The following is a 15074-nucleotide window of genomic DNA, read 5'->3' as shown; positions in this document are numbered from 1 at the left end:
ATGTCTGTATTTCTATGTATCCATGTGGCACAGGACGCTGTTACATGTTTGATGTGGATGTTTGAGTACAACCTTGTCTTTGAGACAACAAACCCAGATCACAGGTGAAATATTGTGCCATTTCTAGGAAAAGGGTATGAGAAGATCAAATATGAAATATGTGCATTTTCAGCATTGTATTTCCATAAACTATTACCTCCACTGCATTACATGTTACCAAAAGAGTCACAGTAAAGGTTACTACTGAGGCTCTAATGCAGGAAAAGTTCTTTGACTCAGAAAATGATCACATGTTTGTGATTAAAGAGATGGTGGGGAGTTTACTGAGGCCAAAGCAAACATTTCCACTGAATGTAATATACTTTGAACTTGGTTCTGGGCATTTTTCTCACTGTTAATGGGCATTTCCATACTTTCAACCACTTTCTAAATTGATGTTCTTGGTATCCTGTGAGCACTGGAGTGCCAGGCACGTCAGGAAAGCTTCTGCCCCATGGAAGTTTCAGAGACAGAAGATTCTGTGCTGGGTTTCAGAGACAGCTCTGAGACAACAGGCCCACATTCCCCATTTCTCAGCTTGTGGAGCTGCATGGATGCAGGGAAATATCAGCAGCTGAGTTTCCTTCAATCTGAAGAAGATGTGAGGAGAGAAATTAGTAAACACAGGTCTGGGTCAGTAACATTATTTATACAGTACAGTTTTAGTCTTTGGCTAAAATAGAACTGCTTTTAATACAATGTCTCTACTTGCTGGCAGAGTGAAAAAAATAAAATTTCTATTGGAGGGAACGTGGCAATCTGCAAAATGAATGCATTTCTGTGCACTGACACCCTGGGTCACAAGTCCCTTACCTACAGTACATCACAAAGTGTGGTTGTTTTAATTACACTCCATTATTTTAATTACTCTCCATTGCATAATGTTTTTAAAATGTGATAGCAGAGCTATAAATTCATGAACTAAACATAAAGCTTTTACAACTAAGAAATAATCAGAGAAGCAAATGAAGTGTTTATGCCACATCCTATTTAGAACGAACCAGTTCATAGTGGATCTATTTTGATGCTGCATTGTCTAAATATGTCTCTTTTTTTGTTGTTGTTGGCAGTTGATGAAAACTGTGAATAAAATGTGCCCAAATATCACAAGAATTTACAATATTGGAAAAAGCAACCAAGGACTGAAGCTGTATGCTGTCGAGATTTCTGACAACCCAGGAGAACACGAAGTTGGTTAGGATTTTAGTCTTAACTAAATCTGTTGAAGGGTGTTGGGATTTGGCTTTTTTCCCCCTCCCCTTTCTCTGTGTCTGCACTAATTATCACTGATGGAATTATGTTCAGGGCAGCAAAGATTTCAAATGTATGTGGGAGGAACCTCAGTGCTGCATTTCTAAATTGGGAAGAGGAGGGTGAGCACAGTTAGAAGAGGTTTTGAATGTGGGATCAATTCTTTAATGATCACTCTTTACAGTAATAAAATAAAAGTGAATTTTAGTGCTGGGGGATGGTTTTTAGTTGTGGGGATTGATGTAGCTTTTGATAGAAACTTACCTTTTTCATGTGGGGTGAATGCATTGCAGGCAGGGATAGGCCAAACCTCCAAATAATTTTTTGTTTGTGAGGGCTGGGGTTCAATTTCTTACCATGATACAATCCTTCAACATAGAAACTCATTGAGTCTTTGGTGTTTCCCACTATCATAGGGCCTGGGACAGCTTTTGGAAAAAAAAGGAATTTTGTGCTTTGATGTATCCATGAATATCCTGATATTCATGTTTATTTACATTTAAATTGGTTGTTACGAAAATTCTCTTCTGTCCTAAAGAACTGCTAGCAATGGCTTTTTCATGTGATTTGAGACTATCAGAGCTGTTAAAATCTACCTCTAATGTGCCCAAATTGGGAGTAAAATTAAAAATATATTTAATCAAAAATGGGTTTTGGAGGTTTTACACAATGGCTTTGGACATCACAGATACAAAAGCCTGTTCTAAAATAGAAACAGAAAGCAATTTATTTCTCCAAAGTGACATTTTCACCTCTCCTCTGTGCAGTTAAGACATTTCTCCAACACTCCTTCAGTAGAATGTTGCTGATTGGCACCAATGCCATCTGATAGAGATTTGATTTGCTGCTCTGACTACAACTCTGCTCCGTGGTTTTTCCACAGGGGAGCCAGAATTCCACTACATTGCAGGAGCTCATGGGAATGAAGTGCTTGGACGAGAGCTAATCCTTCTGCTGATGCAGTTCATGTGCCAGGAGTACCTGGCTGGGAACCCACGCATTGTGCACCTCATTCAGGACACGAGGATCCACCTGCTGCCCTCAGTGAACCCTGATGGATATGACAAGGCTTATAAAGCGGTAATAGGATGATGAACACATCAAGGAATTCTTTTCATTCCAGGAGATGAGTCAAAAATGCCCCTCTTGTCATTATTTTCTTCAAAGCCCACATTTTACAAGCGATCAAAATTTAAAAATGAAAAGATGAGCACATCAAAGTAAACGCAAACCACTGAAACATCTCAGGGAAAAGCTGAAAGAAACAGAATTTTATGTGATGTTGGCTAACAGGAGAATGAACATGGAAAGAAGGGTCACAAAGGCTGCCAGAACAAACCATCCTGAGGTGTACAGAGTGATGGGAACACCATTATGGAAAATGGAAAATTCGTACAGTCTGTTTCTCACGAGAAACCAAGCTCAGCACGTGAAAATTTGCATTCCTCCGCAGCTGAAATTTAATAGTGTGCCTTTAAGGAGAGCAAAGTGTGTTGGGCATCGTAATAATTCAGTCTGGATAAAGACAGACACCAGGAAAAATTGTAGGGGCTGGTCAAATGCACTGGAAAACCTTCCAGAAAAGTCTGCAGAAGACTGGAACAGAAAAGTCAGAATCATAGTCATGGGAGGGGATGTGTGCTGGCTCCATTGAGAGACATATTTTGGCTAACTTCAAGTAAATTTTCATGGGTTTTCCTTCATCTCATTCAAGATTTCATACAAATTTTTTTTAGAAAGTGCCAGTTATATTTATTTCAGTTAATTAAATAATTCATCTTCCATTTCTATGTATAAAATTATCTCTGGTACATTCCCAAACACTCTGCACACTCTGCAGGTTGTTCTACTCTGAATGAATATTAATTTTAATTTTCTTTCTTTTTCTTTTTTTTTTTTTTTTTGTTTTTAATCCAAGGGTTCAGAACTGGGGGGCTGGTCTTTAGGACGATGGACTCAGGATGGCATTGACATCAACAATAACTTCCCTGACTTAAACTCTCTGCTCTGGGAGTCAGAAGATCAGAAGAAGAGTAAAAGAAAAGTTCCAAACCATCACATCCCGATCCCTGACTGGTACCTGTCTGAAAATGCCACTGTGAGTAAGGCTGGGAGAGGGGACACAAAGGCTGGGATGTGCTGGGAGAGTGAGAGTTACATTTCTCAAGAAATGAATAACCTGGGGGTGATGTTCCATACCTGACCTAAACTGCCTGTCACTAATACCCTGTATGTCAGTGGAAATAAAAATGCACCACAAAAGGACCATTTTCCCCCAAGGTTTTAGAGGCAGATCTTGAGGAAGAAACTCTTTCCTAGAGGATTTTCTTTTCCCTCAGCTATTGCAAAAACCTGCAGGACTCAATACCGAAATTTAGGCAGCAAGGTAGGCAAGGAGAAGCTCTCCATGAGCTCAGCCATGTGGATCAGGCTTCTCCCTGGTTTTGTGGTGTAGATGAGCTCTTTGATAACTCACTCACAGATTTCTCCTGGGGTTCTCTTACTTGCTCTTATTTGAAATATATTCTTGTCTTGAAAAACACGGCAACAGATCAGGCACATGCAAAACCAGTGCAGTGGCTTGTGCTGAAGTGGTTTCTTGGATCATTGTGCCAGAAATTTAACTTATTTTGGCCTGACCTTTTAAATACAATAGCAGCTATTAATAGCAGCTTCACTGGGGCAGTGTTAGTAGTTTAGAATCACACAATCAAGGAATAGTTACAGTTTAAAGGGACCTCTGGAGATCATCCAGTCCAACCCCTTGCCAAGGTAGGGTCACATAGATCAGGTGACACAGGAACACATCCAGGTGGGTTTGGAGTTTTTCCAGACAGGGAGACTCCCCGACCTCCCTGTGCAGCTGTTCCAATGCTGTGCTACCCTCGTGGAAGAGTTCATCCTCATGTTGAGGTGAAACTTCTTGTATTTTAATTTATGGCCATTATTTCTATGTTTAAAATCCCTTATTTTGGAAACAAAAAGAGGGGGAGCAGTGTCACCACCTGACATCTCTGTCAGTTCCTGCTCTTGGTCTCACTCAACACAGATGTTCCCATTCTGTAAATTACTGACATGAAGGTTTTGTTAGTTAGTTTTAAGGGATGTCTGTGACCTCCCAAGGATGGCCAACACGCACCACAATTTAAAAAAGGCCTTCTCCTTGCCCACATGCCTTCTGCTGGCTCCTCATGCTCAGGAACTCCCAGCAGGACTCCTGAGCCTGGCCTCCCTTTGAAACAGCATTGTATCAGATTCCCAGGCTGAATCAAAGCTGCTCTTTCTTTTTCTCCCAGGTGGCAGTGGAGACAAGGGCAATCATAGCCTGGATGGAAAAAATCCCTTTCGTGCTGGGTGGCAACTTGCAGGGGGGAGAGCTGGTGGTGGCCTATCCCTATGACATGGTGAGATCCATGTGGAAAACCCAGGATTACACCCCCACCCCGGATGACCACGTGTTCCGCTGGCTGGCGTATTCCTACGCCTCCACGCACCGGCTGATGACGGATGCCAGGAGGAGGGCCTGCCACACTGAGGACTTCCAGAAGGAGGATGGCACTGTCAATGGAGCCTCCTGGCACACCGTGGCTGGAAGTAAGTGGTAGGAACTCCAATTAGTGTTACCTTGTTAATTAGGGTAAAGTCATCACTGCCTGGTGTGCGCTGTGGAGGTGGTGGTGGTAAAATGTGTGTTCTAAGAGGAATATTTCCTCATTTCATCACGTATCAGATGTCATTACTGTCATTAATACCTGGTGATTGCTTCTTTTCCAACCAACTTCTCCAAAATGCATGTGCACATGGTTAGTTTTAAGAACTCTGTGCACTCAAGGCAGTTTGTCAGGGAGAAACCAACCCAGTCCAAACCCACTGGCAGGGGGGACCCTGTCAGCCTTTGCCATCTCACAAGGTGGCAACAAGAAAACTACTGCCATGCATCAGAACCAGGGTCAGAGCTGAAACAGTGGCTTCAGGGAGAGATTCCAGTGGCTCTCAGAGAAGGAAATCCTGGTTTCAGCCTCCTGCTGACTGAACTCACACAGATCAGCCCCCACTCCCATTCACTCGGAGCTGTAATACTCCATAAAAAGCCTCTGTTTGCCTGCTACTGTCCTATTTCTAAAAGACCTGGACATCCTTACACTTAAATTTTGCATGGGCTCCACCGGCATTCTTCCAGGACCACTCACAGCCTGGATCAATCTCCATACACCCAAGCCTGTCGCCCTGCTAAGGAGCACAGAGGGGAAGCCATGGCCTGTGGTGCAGCCAAAACCTCGGTTTCCAGGAAAGCCTAATTAGAAGCCCATTTTTAACAGCATTAGGCACGTTTGTCTCTCTGGGTGTGCACTTGGAGCAGGCTGGGAATCAGAGACTCTGCTGATTCATCACAGTTCTGCTCAAAATCCTGGTGTTTTATAAGTGCATCAGTCAAACAATGTATTCCCTGAAATTAGGAAATGAGACAGGCATGTGCCACCAGTGGGCTGACAACAGGAACAGCACTAATGGCAAACAGATGCAGGCCAGTGCCTGTGCAGGCCAGGTTTTGCTGGAACTGGCTCGTGTTTGGAGCTTGTGGGTACTTCCACTGCATAAACATTTCTGGAATTTGGACATGGCTTTTATGGCTTTTACGTTGGCCTGTGTGAAGTTAGTGCTGGCTGGCCTTTAAAGGCTACAATCAAGAATTAGCTTTTCAAATATTTTTTCAGGAGTTTAAAAAGTGTTGGGTGAATTTGGGGGAAACCTTGAACTCTTAGGACTGACAGTACATTTCTATGCATTTCTGCAAATTCTAAAGCATACTCTGAGAGCTAACTTGGCCACTTAATTATCTAATTTAGGAGTTTAATTTTCCTAAGTGCTACAAGAAACATCATTATGAATCAATCCAGAAAAGATGGCATTGGCCTTGTCACTAACAGCTGTCACACTGAGTTACCTTAAGATGGACAACATAGATGCTGAGTATTACCCTGATTTCTTAGGACCAATTACATATTGGATTTGTTTCATCTGATCTGTTTTATTGCTTGATTATGTTTTAATTATCATTTACGTCCTGCTCTGTTACATTATAGTAAGACTTCCAGTAAAGTGCTTGCAGATGCTCTCCCACCCATCCTTCGGTGTGGGTGGCATCTCCTCTCCGTACCACACCTTGAAACTGTCCATCCCCTCTCTCCTTGTCCATCTGTGTCCTTGCAGTGGTCCTGCACAGAAACTTCTCACTGCTCATGCCATGGGAAAATTTAGATGGGATTTTTCTAATTTATTTTCAGTCCCCAGAGAAGCATGTGCACCACAGATACCCAACACCTCCTCATGCCTTTAAAACCCAGCCGTGTTATTTCCTGCACATACTTTGAACTGCAGTGAATGCAAGTTCTTCAGCAATTTTACATATAAAGTTTCTGCACTGGGTGAACTGCACCAAGGCAAAAAAGAGATTGGTTTCATTTTATTTCCAGTGGTTTTGAGGCTGGATTTGCATGTTCAGGCAGTAGGAAAGAGCCGCTCTTGACAATGTTAAGCCATTTTCTTAAATACATGTATTAAAACTGAGCAATTACTGTGTGTGGCAAAACATTTCACAGCAGATTAATCAGGATGCAATACAGTATGTGAGGGGAAAATAATTGTGGCTGTTTCTCAAGTGGAGGGGAAGCACGTTTATGAAGAGTAGCATATGCCACTGGCTGATATTTAGGCTTTCCCCATCAACAAAAGTGAAAAGTTTAACATCTGTGTTATATAATCCTCCTGCTCTGCTTCCAGAAGGCACTGAGGGCTCATTAAATACTTGACTACTGCTCTGTGGTAATTGGACAGGAACAGAGATTTTGGTTTAACTCTTCTCAGAGAGAAGCACTCAGTGAATGCAAATCCTGTTAATCTCTGCCATTTAAAACATAACAATTAATGATCATTAACGAACATATTTTAAAATATTTTCTTATTAGAAATGCAGGTGGAATAAGAAAGGAAGCTCACAGAATTTCTTCGTCTTGTGTTCATGCTCTGTATCTTGTTATCTATGTGATAGTGGAGAACTGAGAAGCAGGAAAAATAATGGTGAGAAACAGGAGAGAAACCTGGAGATTGGAAATGTTTGAGCTCTGTATGTAAGGACAGTCCTCTTTAGGGCTCAGGACCTTTGCAAAGGTTACAGTGGTCCCTGTAATGCAGAATTAAACTGAAACTCCTCAGAGACTGGAGGCACTGACGTTCCTGGGGCTTGATTAGGACATATTTCTAATGGAAATCCCTAATGCAGAGCAGCAGTGCAGATCCCAGTCTTCTGCAACACCTTTCGTTTCTTACAAACTACAGACACTATATGTAACATCAAACAATTATTACTACCTTGATTTTTCTGGCTTTTCTATCAGTTAGATTACTCAGGGAGGAAAACAGACTGAGGAACTATTTCACCAACTGCTCTGATAAATCACTTTTACATAACAATCCCTGTGAGCACAATGCTCTGTGTCCTGGCATTCAGGGTTCTATAAATTGGGTTAACAGCTGCACCTCCCTGAAACCCACCACAGACAATTCCATTTCTAGGCAGGGCACTCATAAGGGAGAGCTGCTCCATGGACAATGTCCAGGGTTAGGGATGCTTAGTGTTTTCTTAAAGCAAAGCACAAGTTTTTGCTGTAGAGAGAGACCTTTTTCTTGGCTGTGTCCCCATCTTCTCCACCAGTAGAATCCCAGGATGGTTTGGGTTGGAAGGGACCTTGAAGCCCATCGAGTTCCACCCCCTGCCCTGGGCAGGGACATCTTCCACTATCCCAGGTTGCTCCAAGCCCTGTCCAACGTGGCCTTGGACACTCTGGTGCTTTGCTACAGGATATGTGGCATCTCTAAAAACCTTTTGCCCCTCCGATTCTGCAGACTGAGCCAGCTGCATGAATACCCAACTTGTGTTTGTAGAAGTTACATTAACTTGCAGAAAATCTCAGGTCTGATCAATAGATGAAAAACGAAATGAAATTGTTCCCTTTTTCCCCACTATTGACAGGCATCAATGACTTCAGCTACCTGCACACCAACTGCTTTGAGCTCTCCATCTATGTTGGCTGTGACAAGTATCCCCACGAGAGCGAGCTGCCCGAAGAGTGGGAAAACAACCGCGAGTCCCTGATTGTTTTCATGGAACAGGTATTCAGCAGAGCTGTAACTCCTCTCAGATTGAGAGATTAAGGCTTCTGCTATTTCTCCTGCGTGACTAATTATGTGGTTATTGGTATTTTTGATAGACATATCTCTTCAGCCAGGCTGGTCTGACTTCAGGGAATAAAAGAATGAAGCTTCTGAAAATTTGATGTGAGTGCTGAGCTTGCTAGAAAGGGCTGCTAGAAAAAAAAAACCCCATATTGTGTCTGTTGCTTCATCTGTTCTTTGTATCTTGAATTTGATGCCTCAGGAATCCTAACAAAATTCACCAACTGATTCACAAGTTAATGCCTGAAGGGTTGCTATGGGGTTAATAATGATATTTTACAATTTTGTGAGCCATAAAGTAGGAATACGAAAATATAATTCACGTATGGAATTAATGATTCATTGTAAGCTCCTGGGAATACTACTGTTCATTGCTGTGCAATATTTACTTGCTTTTTTTATTCTCTCCACAGGTCCATCGTGGCATCAAAGGCATCGTGAAAGATGTGCATGGGAAGGGAATTCCAAATGCTGTGATTTCAGTGGAAGGTGTTAATCATGACATTCGCACAGGTAAAAAAGACCCAATAAAAATAAAAACCAAACCCCCTAAACCATGTTCCTGAGTACCACATCCACATGTTTTGAACACTCATGTGATGTATTTTTATGTCTTTCCTGGTGTTCTGTGTCCTTCATCTGCTGCCACTTTCATGTGCTTTGCCACTGAGGTACAGAGTGGCAGGTTTGGACACATAAACTGATTTCAGGCTATGGAGTATCATAAAGCTTTGTGATTTCCAAAGGTTTAATGTTTGCCACAGGAGGTGATCTGAGCCAATAATGAATCTTGGAATATACAGTTTATGATTAATTTCAGTGCGACTGTGTCTCCATTGTAAAAAAAAGCATTGAATGACAGATATTTAATTAGGCAATAATGATTCTGCCTTAAATATTTCAAAATGGGACCACTGGGAAATGACAGTGGGAATTAAAGTAATCAGCTGCTTTTTCTTGTCTAGAAAGCCTTGGCAGTGCTGAAATTCTGCCATAAAGCGTGGGTTGTATTACTCTGTTAACAGAATTAATGTGTTGCTCTGGTTGAGGCTGAGTTAATGCAATATGTGATTAATGTCCAGCTCTCTGTACTCTGGATTGTCATGTGAAAGAAAAATAAAGTGCAATAAATGTGCAAGATCCCCAAACCCACCTTGTAACACTCGGGGAATCTTGCAGCTATTTACATCTTGACTTATTGCTGAGCCTCCGTGGCTCAAGGCCATCTGCACTTGTTAGTAAAAATAAAAGTACTTATCTCATTCCCTTTAATTTTTCTTTTTAATGAGACGTTTAAGCTCACACTCTGGAATCACTGTGGAGATGGGAACATAAAAGTTCTATCTTGTTTCATATTATCCAGATAACAATACACGTCTCATTAGTCCCTGAAACCAGAGGATTTATGCTGGAGCCAAAAAGCTAAAATGACATGTATAACTCCAGAGAAAGAAGGCAAATTGTCAGCAGTCTTCTTTCATTTATACCTTTTAAAATGAAAAATGTATCCATTTAAACCTCTGAGTTGCCTTGATGTAAAAATAGGCCAGGCAGGAGAAGAATTATGGCCCCTATCTCTATTCACATGAGTTTTGTTTCAAGTGAGCTGAGCTCTGCTGTTTCACTGATGCATTAACATGGTCAGCTGCCCCGTAGAGCCAGACAAAAGTTGTCTGTAAAAGCCCTCTAATAACATTTAAGGGTTTGAGAAAATTTCTTTGCTTCTTCCTGTGGACTGAAATAAAAGTGCACGGTTTGGCTTTCTCCTGGCCATACAATATCCCTTCTGGACAGAGAGGGATGCTGACATTCAGCTAACACCACTAATGGGCTAATTGGAGCCATTGATTCCAAGAGCCAGAGCTTTGTGGGAAATTATTCCATTTTCCCTCGATGCAGATGTAACTATTGATTAAGTCTGAGTCATTCCATGTTGTTACAGTCAGATAAGGACTGGAATCTACGAGAAAAACTCTGGAAAAGAGTTCAGTTGGATAAAAAATTGCACCTTTCCCCCACCATGGTGCAAAGGCAGTCTGGGGGGTTGCTTTCTACAATTTGGGAAATGTCAAAGTATGTATTGATGGAGAAATGTGCAGTTTCTTCCTAGTGAAACACTTCTGTGTCACAGCCAGACTTCAAAGACAGATGTTTTGAACCAAAGCATAATTAATTTGATTTCACAGCATGTCCAGAGAAATTTTTATGAATGTTTTGGTAAGTTTGCTGTGATTTCAGTATACCTGATGTACCAAAACCCAAGGATTTTGAAGTAGCATTTAGTAATATTTAATATATTTAATGTCTTTATATATTAAATATTTATTTAATTAGTCTAAGCTAAGCACAATTCTGGCATTACAACTCTCCAGCCTCATTCCTGGCTGCCTGGTCCATACAGAAAAGTTGAGTTTAAGTTGTTACATGCTTTGGGTATGCAGCACTGTGGCCAGGTTTCCTGGAGAGTTTTTTATAGGTAAAAGAGCATTAGAAAGATTTTCATAATGTATTTAAATCAGTGGAATTCAGTATATTTAAGTGTAAAAATTGCTTTTGCACTTTTACAATTGCATAATTGTAACTAAGGTCTGTCCTATCAGGCTCAAAGGATATTTCTCTAAATTGTAGAATTTATGGAGTAATCTGACGTATTAAATTCATAGCAATGCTATCTTCGTCCCTTAATGCATTGGTTTTTTATCTAAGCAGACATGGCAATCCTTTTCCAGCCCCAGTAGGTGGATATGGATGCAGTCTGCCTCCAGCCTGCTCCCACTGGAACCTATTATTTCAGCAAACCTATTATTTACTAAATTTATCTGTGTTTTTAACTGTGTTTCTTTTTGCCATCTGTTCTGAATTTTTTTTTTTTTTTACCTACTGGATTTAATCTGATTTTCAGAAAACCCCAACCTTTTAGCCTGGTATTAAATTCTGGGCACTGACAGCTGACAGAAATACTCCTGTCTGCTTGCTTGTAAATGGAAAAGAGGGAAAGTGCATCCTGCTGAAGGCTTAATACCCAGCTTTGTAATAAATTCCCAGTGGGGTGTGAATGTGTAGGTTTATTCCTGGCCCTTTGTGGGGTTGTGATGAACTGGCTGTTAAATGTGTCAGAAAAATGTGGGTCAGGTTTGCAGTCCCGGGGCTGAAGCCAGGCTAGGAGCAGGGATGTGATCACAGGCACACACGGGGTGATGCAGAGCCCTTTGCCTGCCCTGGGGTATTGCCAGAGCATTTACAGATAAAAATGAGCCCTTGGGGGTGAATACGAGGAACCTGGGCAGATTTATGGTTTGGCCTTTTGTTCAGGTTCCAACAGACCCAGTGGTGAGGGAGAACTGAATAAAGAGCCTCTCTTAGAGCCTTTCCTAAAAGCACCCAAGTCCTGAGAAACAGAAAATTTGGACCTGATTATCACCCTAAATCTGGTCCTATTTGCTGAAGGGAAAACCTGAGCAAGTTGGGATTTAAGAATGGACCTGATCAGGTGCAAATCTGGCACACTCAGACTGCACTTTCAGGGTAGAGGCAATATTGCCATTTGTTAACACTTGCTGTTTGCAAGCACATTTTTTATTTGACCAAACTCTAAATTAAAATACTGTTTCTTTAAACAGAGGCTGACCTGTCTGATCATTTCCCAAATATAATACTTTTATGCAAATCATCTTCAGTTTTTGCTACAGTCTGCACTGCCAGCGAGCCAAGGTTGGTGTTAGTAAGGCTGTCAGGTCTCATCAGTGCTAAAAAACCTCAACCCCTCCTCATGCAGGAGATGTTCCATTTCTATTTATACATGGAATTGCATATTTGAATATGTACTTTCATTCACAGGCAGTTTTTCCAGGACAGAGTGCAAAACTAATTTTAGGCAATAGTTTTTCCCCTTTTTCAATTCACAGCTAAGAATACTCAGTGGTTAAAATCATATTTAAAAGAAGGCTAAAATCATCCTGATGCACATATGGGTACATAAAATGGGTATATCTGAGATCATTCATGAGGAAAAAGGAGAGACCAAAAACTCCTGATTCAATGAGGTGTAAAAATACATTTTTATGAGTAGTTTAGTTGATTACAGGAGCTTGGTTTGAGCATTTACATTTAACCAGGTAGTTAAACGTCCTAGTGAATTGACCTTTGTAGGAAAATCAGTGTAATAAACCCCAATGTAAGGCTTCATAGCAGGGGATATTTACTTACATGTCAAAGTGAGTTGATATTATGTATTCACACACTTTTCCCAATAAATAGCACCAAAATCTGTGTCCTGGCTGTCTGGTCAGGGTCATGCGATGTGGGTATTTTATTAGGGCTCCTCTGAATCCCTGTTACGATTAGTTTGGGAAAAGTCTTTTATACCCCATGGGAATCACCAGATTTTGCCTCAGGCCTTTCCAACTGCCAGAAATCTACAGCTGGATTGGAGCCTTTTTCATCACTTGGAAAATATGATTGAGGCGTGTTTTCCTCTTGGGTTGGAGGAGGAGGGGTACTCGTGATGGGGGCAGCCCCTTGGACAGCCTCCTGGTGTGAGGATGGAGGGTTCTGCCTGTGGTGTCTTCTTACCCATGGCCAAGGACTTGTCCTGGGAATGGTGCAGGGCTGGGAGTTGGACTCAGTGATGTTTGTGGGTCCCTTCCAACTCAGCTTATCCCATGTGATTCTGTGTCCTCATTTAATGGACTCAAGTTGTGCCAGGGAGGCTTAGATTCGATGTTAGGATAAATTTCTTCATGGAAAGGGTTTTCAAGAACTGGAACAGGCTGCCCAGGGTAGTGATGGAGTCCCCACCCTTAGAAGTGATCAGAAAATGTGTGGATACGGCACATGAGGACACAGTTTAGTGGTGAACACGGTGGTGGTGCTGGCTGGTGGTTTGACTTGGTGATCTTTTGGGGAGGTCTTTTCCAACCTCAGCGATTCTATGACTTTATAAACAACACTTTCCTCAAGGAGAAAGGACCAAAGTCCTGAACACCGTGTTTATCCCACCAGGAGCGGACGGGGATTACTGGCGTCTCCTCAACCCGGGCGAGTACGTGGTGGGCGTCAAGGCCGAGGGCTACACCGCCGCCACCAAGACCTGCGAGGTTGGCTATGACATGGGGGCCACCCAGTGCGACTTCACCATCTCCAAGACCAACCTGGCGAGGATCAAGGAGATCATGAGGAAGTTTGGGAAGCAGCCCCTGAGCCTGTCGGCGCGCCGGCTGCGGCAGCGGGCGCGGCAGTGGCAGCAGCGGCGGCGATAGAGCTCGGCCCCAGCTCTGCTTCTCTCAGCCTGGCTGTAGTCGTAGTGAGAGTTACATAGCCCATCTCTTCATGCATTTTTCTCTGCACGAGGCCTTTCTGTTAGTGGAGCTGGATGGATGCTGGGGGGAGTTCTCCTTTTGGTGGGAAAAAAATCGGAAATGAAGTTCAAGTCGAGCCAAAAGGAGCCCCGGGCTGAGGGGAGAGACAGGGAGAATGGAGGAAGGTGTTTTGAGTTGACCTGGAATGAAATGTTTTGCTTGTTGGGTTATTTAATCATTTAAAAATTGAAAAGAAAGGATAAAAACAACAGCAACAAAAAAGAGATGCTTATAAAGAAGAATGAAATGAAATTGAAATGAAAAATTGAAAAATGTATCTAAAGTATAAAATTGGTATATTTTTGCAACTCAAAAAAGTTTTGACACTCTTCATGTTTTATTCTCATGTGGGAGGAAAAGCTGAGAGGGGACAACTTCTGTTTAATGTGATTAGAACTTGTGTCAAAATTCCTCTCTTTCTCTGGAAGTTCCCCTTTAGACAAGCTCTATACTTCAGGAAAAAAGTCTGCAGTGAATAACCCACCTTTGCTTTCCTGCTTGGGTTGTTTAGATTTAAGGATGCTTTGTGCTTCCAGAGTTTAATGCCAGGAGGGTTTCCTCCTCTGGATTTTTAAGGCTGCAGTTTTACTCCATGAACCAAACCTGACAAAAAGGTTATGGGATCAGGACAACTGCAGCACTGTGGCATGGCAGTTCTCCCTTGATGTGGGAGAAGGACTTGAACAGAGCTTTTCGTGAGGATACAGCCAGTTGTGTCATGTGTGTGAGAGGCTTAGTCACTGAGAGGTGCTTAATTCACAAATCCACTGATACCACCTTTTTTCTTGATTTTTGGCCTGACTTGAAGTGCCTTTTGTGCTCCTGCATGCCTCTGTCTGCTGTGACATGCAAGGCGTTCTGGGTTCCTCTGCATGGCCTGCTCATCTTGCTGCTGCTTTTCTGGCCTTATGCCTCGTTGGGAGCAGGATTTGTGCTTTATTGTTGGCTTTTGAGTAACAAAATCATACAGCAGGACAGGATTGGGGTTCAGGAAAGATGCAGACCACATCTAGGAAAGAATTACCCAACACTGGACACAGTGTCAGCTGATGAAAATACAACTTTGCTCCATTAGCTTCAATGCTATGACCCAAATTATACCTAAAAACCCAGGGTCAGCTGCATGATTTTGGCCAGTCTGGGACTAAATAAACATCTCTTAACATGCTTGGTAGAAAGCCTGCAGTAAACTCT

The 15074-nt window shown here is 42.1% G+C and overlaps 1 protein-coding gene across 2 annotated transcripts in view; it reads left to right on the top strand.

Moving 5' to 3' along the window:
• CPXM2 (carboxypeptidase X, M14 family member 2) overlaps positions 1–14707 on the top strand; it is a 66807-nt gene extending 52100 nt beyond the window's left edge. For both annotated transcript variants that reach the window (XM_069020220.1, XM_069020219.1), the window contains 7 exons: positions 1110–1233; positions 2174–2370; positions 3209–3388; positions 4587–4884; positions 8321–8460; positions 8937–9036; positions 13525–14707. In XM_069020220.1, the coding sequence (XP_068876321.1) occupies positions 1110–1233; positions 2174–2370; positions 3209–3388; positions 4587–4884; positions 8321–8460; positions 8937–9036; positions 13525–13781 (1296 nt within the window). In that variant the 3' untranslated portion in view covers positions 13782–14707. The remainder of the gene's footprint in view (positions 1–1109; positions 1234–2173; positions 2371–3208; positions 3389–4586; positions 4885–8320; positions 8461–8936; positions 9037–13524) is intronic.
• Positions 14708–15074: the final 367 nt, after the last annotated feature.

This window comes from Aphelocoma coerulescens, chromosome 6 (assembly GCF_041296385.1).
Source record: "Aphelocoma coerulescens isolate FSJ_1873_10779 chromosome 6, UR_Acoe_1.0, whole genome shotgun sequence".
NCBI lineage: Eukaryota > Metazoa > Chordata > Aves > Passeriformes > Corvidae > Aphelocoma > Aphelocoma coerulescens.
The sequence above is the reverse complement of the archived record's forward strand: the minus strand, read 5'-3'. Positions and strand labels throughout refer to the sequence as shown.